The sequence below is a fragment of the Amblyomma mixtum genome, chromosome 6 (genome assembly GCF_055824585.1).
Source record: "Amblyomma mixtum isolate Tamu chromosome 6, ASM5582458v1, whole genome shotgun sequence".
NCBI lineage: Eukaryota > Metazoa > Arthropoda > Arachnida > Ixodida > Ixodidae > Amblyomma > Amblyomma mixtum.
The window spans coordinates 113,592,553-113,603,821 of NC_143017.1; the positions used below are offsets into that span (position 1 = coordinate 113,592,553).

General features: G+C 42.4%; 1 protein-coding gene across 1 annotated transcript; it reads right to left on the minus strand.

Moving 5' to 3' along the window:
• Positions 1 to 3,051: 3,051 nt before the first annotated feature.
• Positions 3,052 to 11,035, minus strand: LOC149340079 (uncharacterized). Its single transcript, XM_089550652.1, has 5 exons — positions 10,934 to 11,035; positions 8,954 to 9,126; positions 7,603 to 7,661; positions 4,361 to 4,426; positions 3,052 to 3,311 (listed from the first exon to the last, which is right to left on the minus strand). Exons 1-5 carry the CDS (start codon positions 11,033 to 11,035, stop codon positions 3,052 to 3,054), a joined length of 660 nt encoding a protein of 219 aa, XP_089406778.1.
• Between the last annotated feature and the right edge of the window lie 234 nt (positions 11,036 to 11,269).

Genomic DNA, 11,269 nt, shown 5'->3' on the forward strand with positions numbered 1-11,269 from the left:
ATCTGAAGATTCATGGTTGAAAAACAGCGCTTGTCCTGTCGCCGCCTTTACTCTTGTGTCTAGTCTTTTGTGCGCTGTTTTTCAACCATGAACCTGTACCAACTCGCCCAACTTAACGCTCTACTAAGATCTGAAGAACCATTTGGAAAGTTGCCCCAGTAGTGCCTCGTATTTGAATTTGTGACAGAACAGCGTAAAACACCGGGACAAGAGACAAGCGCTGGTACTAGAAATTTCTAGTACGAGCGCTTGTCTCTTGTCCCGGTGTTTTGCGCTGTTCCGTCACAAATGAATAACCAACATGCCCAAGCTAGTGTCCTGGCTGATTTCATTTCGTATTTGAAACCAGATGTAGAAAACGAAATTATAGAAATTTGCAGTGCAATTATCAAAGAAAGCCTAGTTAAAAAGGTAAACGCTGCAGGCTGCTTCTCCGTATTTACAGACGCAACAACGGATATAGCTGGAATTGAACCGCTCACCGTTTGTCCAAGGTACCCAAAGAAGAATACCAACGACATCGAAGAAGTGTTCTGGTTCGATTACCGGCCTCGACACAATTTTTTTTTTAAGTAGTGACGCCGAAACGCGGACACAGTTGCTACCATTCCTTGGACACGACAATATGAGGCATTAAAGGCTTTCGCCTTAATACCAATGCATGCGGCGCACATCTGTCGCTATCGCCACATATCTTAAAGCACGATTGAGGCGTCCACTGTTCCAAGAGGGAGTTATGCGCCTTCCCTCTGGTTCAGGTGTCCACCCAGATGTGTGAGACAGGTACGGCGACTTCCTTTCCTGAAACACCAATTTAAAAATTTTACCCTTTGCTTTCCAAGCTCCCGCTCCATTGGTTTCACAGATAAAAACGCGACTAAGGTATCCACCGCTGCTTCCAACGGACAACGAAGACGGCGACATCGACGCCGCGCAACGCAGAAATGGGCGCCAAACAGCTACGCTCTAATAGCTGCAGTGAAGAATCGGGGCTGGCAGCTGCGAGTTCTGTTCGGTAGCGACGTTCAGCAGCTCGGAAATAGCGACGAGAGAAGGTGCCATGACGTTTTAAGTTGAGTCAGGTGGATCCACAGAATTCATTACAGCTAGGAAAACCAGTATAGAGACACCGACTTTTCAGCTCGAAACATGCAATCTGAAAACAAGTTTTCTGATCAAGGCGCGCCTCCCCAAAAAACAGGATATATGCCATCACTTTTCAGCCTCTTCTGATTCGCAATTAGTGAGCACAGATATGAAAAATACGAGTTTGCCGCAAGCCCTCGGTTATACTGGAGGTGGTCGCCTCACACTGGTAATGTGCCTTTTTTGAGAGCTGGGCAGTGGCCTACGGCCTCCTCGCTTTAGAGACACGTAGCATCCCGACTCATTCAGTGCTGGCGCTTCGCGTGAAAGTGTCGTCCGTCCTGCTGCGGCATATCAAGTTTGCAACTTTCTCATGAAGTGGTTTTGACGACACTTTTATGTGCGTCCAAAATTTCATAGTCATAAGTATAGCTGAAATATCCTACCCTTTATTATTTCGAGATCTAAAGTTGGAAACAGCTCAGAAAGGCACAGCTGCACTTTCAAGTACAGCAGCAATACTCGGCGCACATACGGGACGTCTGTGCTCGCGGGAAGCGGCTCAACTGCCCCTGGGAGTAGCCCAGCTCCTTGCGAGGCTTGCTCATGATATCCCCTCGTCCTTGCAACTTCTGTCACAGGAGTGGAAGTCTTCGTCATCGTACCGAGTCTTACAGAGCACCGAGGCTGCGTTTAGGCACATCGCAGAAGTGTCGTAAATCTACCATGCGGTTTTTCTGAGACATCTTGGCTGCAAAAATAAAAACACGCTGTCTTGATTTGCGAGCACACCAATTGGACAACCCGAAGGGTTTGACACATGTTAGCCAGTGTCAAGGTGTGCCGAGTTTCAGGTATATATTGCAGTTGACTATTCATCGGTAAGGGTTACACAGCCGGTAACCGTATATTTCACCAGCAATTAGTCGAAACCGCTTATATAAGGACACTATTTGTTATCTGAAATGCTGAAGACCTGGAAAGGTATCCAAGAGTTCCATAACGCAAAGTTTATTCCACATTTATGGTTCATCGCCTAGGGTGGCACATTCCAGGGACAACGGACAGAAACACGGACTGTCTAACCACACATTTTCCTTTCGCAACTTCCTTAAGCCTGTTGCAATTTTATATGTACCACTATCTGTGAGTCGAGCAGTCCTTTGGGTTCATTCTCGCGCTGTTTTCATTTGCTGGGTCCAATCAACTGGCCCTTTGAGTAAAAATTTGTGAGTAAGGCCCTTGAGTAAGGCTTTTGTGAGTAAGGCTTTGAGTGAGTAAGGCCCTGGAGTTTCAGTAAAGAATTACGAAATTCTATGGCCCAGCTGGCTCAACGAAGAAAAAGCCCTCGAGTTTTACTTCAGCCTGCTTGATCGCTCAGAGCCAATTGAGCTTGATGAATATTCTTCATGTGTTGATGGACGGAAATCCAACGCACAAAATTTGTGGACAAAGAGAGGCACAAATTTAGCCGTTATTACATTCCTGAATTAAACAAAAAATGAGTATACATGCAGGCACACGAACTCTTTAACTAGAGATATGGAATCTGAAAACAGAAGTTTTCCAGGCCATGCGTATCAGAATGAAAAACAAAAATATAGACTCACCTATCAATGTGTTCAAATCGGGAAGTAAAAAATACTGAGATATAGATGGGGACACGTAATCGAGTGTGCCTCCGGATTTGCCGAGAGCGAGCCTTCATTTATTGTTTGACTCACGACTGTGTGTTGTCTGTCCTAGACAGACAGGCAGAGGACGATGGCCACCACACTTCAACGGACACGTATCGTCATTACTCATTCGGAGCTGGCGCGCCACACGAAAGCGCGCTCCGTCCTGTTGTCGCACATAAAATCTTGAAATCGCTTGTAAAGCGCTTTTAAACATTTTTATCCGCACTGCCATGCTTTATTTCATAAAACGGGTTTGCATGCAGCTTAGAAAGGCACTGCTGTACTTTCAAGTGCAAGAGCGATAGACGGGGCAAAGAGGGAATGGAGCGGTTTGCGGGTAGCGGACGAACTGCATCCGGGGGCAGCCCAGCTCCTTCCGAGGTTTGCTTCGTGATATCCCTCCGTCCTTCCTGTCTTTGTCGCAGGATCCGCAGTTGTCATTGTAGTTATCGTAGCACGTCTTGAAGAGCAGAGTAGCTGCGTGCCAGCACAGCGACGAAGTGCCGAAAATCTTGTACACCACGCGGTTTTTCTGAGACGGGAGTGCTGCAGGAATGAAAACACGAACTCCTGATTTCCGAGTCGCCCAATGGGACCATCCGCAAAATAAATAGAAACACAGAGATGGAACACTTATTAGCTGGGGTAAATTTCTATCAGCTGGAAATGGCTTTGCATTGCACAATTCAGCGGTAAGGTTCACATATCACGGTAGCAACTAAAATAGGCACGCGAGTGCTTTGTTCCTCCCGTGCTCTATAGCCTGTTTCACCCACAACTAGCTCGAACCTATGGAATACTGGGGCTGTTCAGTATCCTAAATTACGATTACTTGGGCAGGTATAAAAAACAATCCGATTCCATCCATTTTAATTCGTTTTTATGGTCCACCGCCTACAGTGGGACATTGTAGAGACAACGGGGACGTGTCATTACCCAGATCATTAGCAGACTGAGGTAAGTAGCATGCAGCGTGAGGTCTAGGAAGAGCGACCTGACCCATACCACAAAGAACGACAGGGGCGTATTAAGAAAAGAAACCAAAATATAATCGCTCTTTTGTTTCGTCGCCTGATTTCCTTCATGTGCACTGTTTTATACGCAAGAAGCTACCGGCGTATTTAAGCGATAGCGGTGGTGGGAGGCTACTGACCCAAGTGGAAAACGTAGAACGAGAATAAACTTGAAAGGAATTAGAAGAGGTTGGTTTTATTTTCACTGTCCTGACCTCTTTATTCCTTGCTTCCCTAAATTCGGATTTCTTCAACATAGAGAACTTCCTTTTGTCTTCGTTGAGTAAGTTTGAAACTTAAAACCGATATTCGAGCGTTTAGTTCTCTTCCATATAAGTTACGCATGAGTACGGAGCACTCGCTTAGTAAGGTATCCCCGTTACTGTTTAAGGCACTCTTTTCGGCCAAGTAGTTCTCTAAACATCACTACTCAGCTGGGTTAGCTCAAAACAACGTGTTGGTCTTGCTTTTGGCACAGCCGCATGTCACTCACATTTATGGTACTTTTTACGAGACAATATAATAAAGAAAATATATTATTCCAACGCGTCAATATTGATGTAGATATCAAAATTTACTTACTTATTTTAAAGTAATAAGTTTGGCCGTCGTATGGCGGTAGTACAACTTGCATGTTTTGTTGCACGCCTGCAATGAGAAGAAAACAATGACGCCAAAGACTTTCTGATTCTGGAAAAGTAGTAATTCATGGTGTTTGTCCAATTGTCCTCATTTTTATCTTTCTAGCGCGTTCTTCGAATGTTCAATCAAGCACTACTCAAGTGGTGTGAAGTAAAGCTTCCCGGCAGATTTTTACAGACCTATGGCTAAATAAATACCGTAATGTTATTAAATATCTAGTGTAAAAAAATTGCACAAACATGAGCACATCCAACACTGTCCAAAGCAAGTCGCATTTGTGCGCGGCTGTTCATCCTGCGAATCCATATCCTTTCTTGATTCAGTCTAATATATTAGGCCACCTAACAACACCTGTTCTAATAAGTTGTTATAAGGAGAGGACTCAAGACAGGGAAGAAATATTCTAAAACTCAGCAAATAGGCGGAAACTAATCTAAGGTCGAGGGTCTTAATTTAAAGATTTTAAGGTTATAAGTTTAATGAGGATTAAGAATACAAGCGAAACAAGTGCTAGAAGTTAGTATCGTAGGATGTACCATGGTTCAAAAACCATCAGGGGAACCAGCCCATGGAAAATAACATAGTTTAAACAAGTACAATGGCAGCTGCCGCTTTACTGTCCCGTGAATATATGGTCTCAGTAATAACATCTTCAGTAAACGAACAAAAACTGTCATACACAAAAGACAGCACGAAGCGATATCCGTGGAGTACAACAATGGCAAAGAATAAGATAGCATAACGGTACGTAAAATTTAAATCAAGATTTTTAATATGGTTTAGAAAACTGGAGCTGTTGGGCAGCGATTTAATTTAGTAATAAAGGAAGTAATTATTGACATCCACAAAAGCGCAGCCACATGGTTATGAAGGAATGCTATACAGCTTTCTCAGAAACTTCGCAGTTAAAGAAAATTTGGTCCTGGTCCGAGGTTCGAACCCGGGGCCACCGTTTCACCGGAGCAGTCACTCTGCCAATTGAGCTAACCATAACAGCAAGCTAATTGGAGGGCGAGAGCGAATTGATCAATAACTCGAAGAGGGAACAGTGTTGGTGTTTAGTGTGGTAACAGTGTTAAGTGTGGTAAACAATTCCATGACGTTATACTGGTGAATATGGCAAATAACTTTCTATAATAATGTACGTGCGTTTAGAAGGACTAGATTAAGATGGTCAAAAACCCAGTTCCAATAATATTTTTCAAATTATGGTCGAGGAATGCTTCATGTTCTGCGCCACGATGAATAACCCGATTAACAATTACTGGTAATTTTAGTTTAATTGGCTAAGAGGCCGATTGTTCGGACTAGAATAGAGTGGAAGGCAATGGCATCCAAATGGGCTCTCTGTCATTAGTCTTAAGCTCTTTGTTTCGGGGACGTTGCAGAGGATACAGATGAGTGGAATGTGTGTTGCCTCGGGAAGGAATACAGTAAGAAAGGTAGCTGTGAATGTACGCTCTGAAGATTAAACATGGGATGTGAGGGTGAAAATATGGCTGAGTCTTAATTATAATATGAATGCCAAACAATATATTTTGGAGGAGAGATTGGACATGACAATGAAACGAAACGCTATCTAAAACAACGCCCTGGAAATTAACACTGTCAGCAAGTAATATTGAGTCGTTAGCGACTTTTCCTGATGAAGGCGTAGTAATAGTGCCTTTGGGCTGAATAGACTACTGCGTATGCTGTTTCTAGCGAATATATGCGTAGTTTTTTACGCAAGGTAGCGAATATATATGCGAATATATGCGCAGCGAATATATGCACAGCGAATATATGCGCAAGTTTTTTGCCCACCATGCCTGAATATCTTTTTATCGGTATTAAGTTGGGCGTGAAGCTTATCAATAGATGTATGTCTCTTAAATATTGTTGCCATCTCCATACAAAGTCAGTGAGTGTTAAAAGCGCTTTAGGCAAGTCGTCGCTGCACAAGAAGAAAGTAAAGGGACCAAAATAGATCCCTGAGAGACTCTTTGATTCACAACTTTAGTATATGAAAGGGAGGTGTTCATTTCTACTACTTGCGTCTGTTAGTCATGTAGCTGCGAAACAATTCAAGTGCCGGGCCACAAATCCCAAACGCATTTAATATAGCTAAAATAATGTGGTGAATAGAGTCAAAGGCTTTAGTGAGATCAATAACTAGGGCTCCGAGAAGTCAACGTTCATGAATGGTGAAAGTTATAGGCGCAAATTGAGTAGAATAAATTTGCCAGAAGCCGAACTGGTGACGATAAAGTCAGTTCAATATTGTTAAATAGCTCATCAAACAATGAAGGAAGAGTTTTCGAAAACTTTGCGTACAAATCGGACGATAACTATTAATTTAGTAGTCGCCTAGTGGGTTAGGGAACACGCCTGCCTTGAACAATTTGTTAATTAGACCTGCAATAATGGGTGATACAATGTTAGAAACCGATTTTGCTTTCGAGGGCTTATAAGGGCTAAGCCCGTTCCAGTCAGTTTAACTGACGCAGTAACAGCGTATACTTCAGCTGTAGTTGTGGGAGATAGATAAAAGGAATGACGCAACGTGACAGATTATGCGAAAGGACGCCAGCTCGAAGGCTCCTGGATGCAATGAAATAGTTATTGAAAGCGTCAGCAATATCAGCAAAGTTAGTGTATGTGTTCGTGCCACTTGTTATTGGTGAGTTAAAGATGAGGAATATCTTTATTTAAGATATATTTAATCAACTGCCCCTTTCGCTTGGTGTCAATCCCACCGTATTCATTTTTCATATCGTAAGCGTTGCTCTTCATATAAATATTTGAGTGCCAGATTTATGAGCTTGGCAGTATATCAACAAACATTTAAATTATTTATCTACCCATGCATAACTATTTTTTGCCTAAATGGTAGGCAGTTTTAAGAAACAATTCATGAAGAACAGATTCTTTTCTATTGATGAAATGCTCCATAGCTAACTAATAGTTTTTAGTGCCTCATCAAATTCAAAACAGGATTAAATACGTTGTATGATTCTGCAACGCATTAGCAACCGGGCAAAATGCAGCCAAACTGTAAGAAAAGCATAGCTTCGGAGCCATGTTTAGAGACCATAAATGTTTTCATCATGGACGAAGTATTATAGTTCCTACTCCAATGCATTAATGTGGACTGAGCGATCCCGCGGGCGAAAACTTTTAAAATTCATCAAAAAGCATACCATTGGCCACTACTTTTATAGTGTCCTCTGAAGGGTTATACTCAGCCGTGAAGTTTCCCCTGCAAGACGCCAATGTCCAAGACATAAATAAAGCATGCCGGCACAATTTCGTATCTTAAAGTGCAATGTGGAATTAGCTGGATCTTGAGTACTTTCAGAATAGATATCGCAGAACATCTCAGTTAAAATGTATAAAATTTACACGCTATGACTGACACTGCTGTTAACATTCCATATTTTTATCGAGTGCACAGCGACACAGAAACCTTATTGGTTATGAGCGCTCATTTAAGGCTTCGTGTAAATGTTATTATATATTTTTCTAGGCCACAATCCCAAATCCGAAATTGAAACGAATCGTCACGAGACTGAAGCCTTATTCCCTCGCAGGCCGATTGCAGCAGCACGCATTGAGGTTCGCTGGATTGGGCCTTTTTTTTAACAGTCGTAGAAGAAAACTTGAATTTTGCGAGAATTCTTGCCAATTTTATTCGAAAACTACGAAAAATTGAGAAAATATAATATTTATTTTGAGTAATTTTGAAAATGCGCATTTTTACTTCAGCGACTGGAATAGCGAAGTACTGAATTCGCTACGGGAAGATTTCAAATATTCCGGCACCTTTAACTGAAGGTTATGACTGCCACAATACGACCAGTTAGTATATTCGCGCTCTTTGAGGACCAATGTCTGCATTCGGCTTTTGTTTTTCATCTACCTGGTCTTTCTATTTCCATACCCACGCCCGATTTCACATCATCGAATATTAATACGTGCTACCGCAAACAAATGCTAGCACAAGCTTTTCTGCTGGTTGGTATTGGATCGTTTACAGCAGCGCATAGAGGTAAGCAGACAGAGCACAGAAAGACACGAAATCAAACAAGCGCCGAACTTCCACTCCAATCTCGAAAATCACCAAACGAATCGCCAAGCCACGTGTTTAAATCCTTGGTAGCTATGGTGGACGTTTGATTTCAGTGGGTATATATGCTCGGCTTTTGAGATTTTTCAATTAAAGTTGTAGCTGAGCGCTGAATTGTATTCCTGTCTTTCTGTGCTGTGTTCTCGTGCTGCTATGTATTGCTGAAGACGACAACAACCGAGGGCCCCTACCCTTTTCTGACTCAAAATCACTGTAGGCCTTGAAGAAACATTGGTCGTAATAAAGTTATTGAAGACTTTCATATTTATTCTATACACTTACCGTGCTCAGAGCAGCGATGCTAACGCGATTACGTAGCCACAGCCCTTTACTTCTATAATAATTTATTCCTGCTGCAATTTACCATGTTCACAGCGAACATTAGAGCAGTTCTTTTCCTCGTTAGACTCCAAGCGTGTACTCACATCACATAGCTGTCAGTCTTTCCACGTGTTTCAGCCCAAATCGGGCCGGAGACCTTGTTGTTCTTGGGCTTAGTGCCGTCCCATAGGGAGGCCGAGTCCACCGAGTCCTCCGGTTCAAATGTTACTCCCGATCGGTAGCATAGGTACGTCATCAACGGTTGCCTCTGCGTCCGCTGCAGCGGGTGAGTCCGATTTCTAAGTCACCGCAAACAAATACTTCAATAATGTGTACACCTTGAGTGGGAGTGGTGTATTCTGTGGGGAAAGCGAGATATGCTCGACCAATAGAAATATTGGGTGAATACAACGCGCTGTTAAAATGACGGCGATCTCAATCATTTCGTCGGACAGGAAATAATAGCGCAAGAAACGCAGCCCATTAAGCCATTTAATAAATCTGTGTGTCGCAGCACTGTACCAGCAGTAGAAGAAAAAACGTAAAGTGAAATAAACTTAGTCCGTTCATGTCATAGCAATGAGAAACCAACAATACCTATTAATCGGGTTGAATATGTTAAACATTTAGTCCTTTGCGAAACTCGATAGTCAATATAAGGCCTGCTGAGCTTCACTGAAAACTTTAAATCAGTAGTGCGCAATTTTGAGTAAGCCTTCCCACAATAAGCTTCTTTAAGTGCGTTTCCTGTTCGCCTGTTTTGAGCTCAATAAATTTATCGTACCTTCCACGAATGCTAGATCTACCATTTTATGCAGCTAATTTGTGCCAGACTGCTAGATTGTTTTTTTATAGCGCTGAAAAAGCAAAAGTGCCTGTTTGAGTAGAATATCGTAACCATTTTGAAATCCCGAAAAGTCATAATTCGTCTGTAACCTGTATAATATTGACAGTTGTTCAGATAAAAGAAGTTGAAAATTTTCCATTATAGTTCAAGCAGAATATAGTCGCGTACCAAGGAGATTTTTTTACTGCATCTTCTCAGCAGTTTAGTGTGCTTGTTCAGAAACCAGAATCTCTACTTTTAAAAAAAAATCTTGCTGAACACATGAAGAATTTAGTGGGTATGTGGTAACTGGATTTTAACTTAACAATGGTGCAGATCGGCTTTACAATATAAGGGGTGCTTGGAATTAACTTCGACCACTTGAGATTTTTTAATGGGCACTGACATCGCACATCACATGAGTGCTTTTGGATATCGGGATCTGCATTTCATGCCACGGCTTTGGGTTAGCTGGCCGAACGTCATAGCCACTAGGCCACCACGGCAGGTCACAGTCCACAATTCTGCTTTTCAGCATATCTGCACCAACATTTCGTTCGTATGCGCTAATGTCGGAAGATCTGCTTTTATCTCCTAGCGGAGAGATAGCTGTGAGGGCCGCGCAGCCTTAGCGGGTCATTGCACACTTTGGTGAGAAAAATATTTAAAAAATAGAAGCCTTTACTCAGCAACATACCACTGAAGAAAGCCTACTGGCATGACCAGGAAAAAGAAGGAAGTCATTATTGGCTTCAATGTAATGCGCTAGCAGTTGAATGGGAACCGTACTAATGGAAGGCAATGCTCTCTAGCAGATTGCGAGGATTGCAAAATAATCCAGAATAAGTGAGTGGTGAAGACTGAGCATAAACGCTAGGTTGTAGACAGAGACGTTGTCAAACATATGGCTACATGCACGCAGATGCAGGCAATAGCAACGCACAGAACAAATGATATAAGGAAACTTAGTGTAGTGTGCCTTTGATAAAATATAGCCTGATGAAACTAAAGAACCGTAATGTCCTCATTGTCTTTTATATCAGTTCCACCAGTGCATTCGGAGATTTCAGGCAACATACTCTGCCTTAGAGCTGCAGTTAAAGGTGCCTAAAAAACACACAAAAGTGTTTAATTTCTTTTCTGCGCCTCTTCAGCAACTGTTCATGCAAGAGAACTTATAGAAAACTAAAGCAACCAGGCCTACAGAAACCTGGATGCTATAGGCTTGAATAAACTTTAAAATCACAACGAGAGTTACCTCATAAAACGCTTTGGTGTAACTTGCTTCCGCTGCCGATAATACGAGGATGGCGAAGAGGGCGCGAAGCAAAGAGAGCAGCGCTAACTTCTTTGCAGTCATCGCAGAGATGCCAGGCCTGAAATTACACACGTTGCTTGCACATACAGAGATTTCATGCACGAAATGCAAATGGGACCAGCGCTACCATTCGTAGCTTTTGTTTTCTTCATGTAGCATTCTTATCTTTGATTTCTATTGAGCATTCCGGTGCGTGGAGAGTGAGGGTGAAAAAAAGCTCTCATCATTTATCTATGGGCATTGGCTTCGTTCTGCTGGTGGTAACCTGATCAGAGG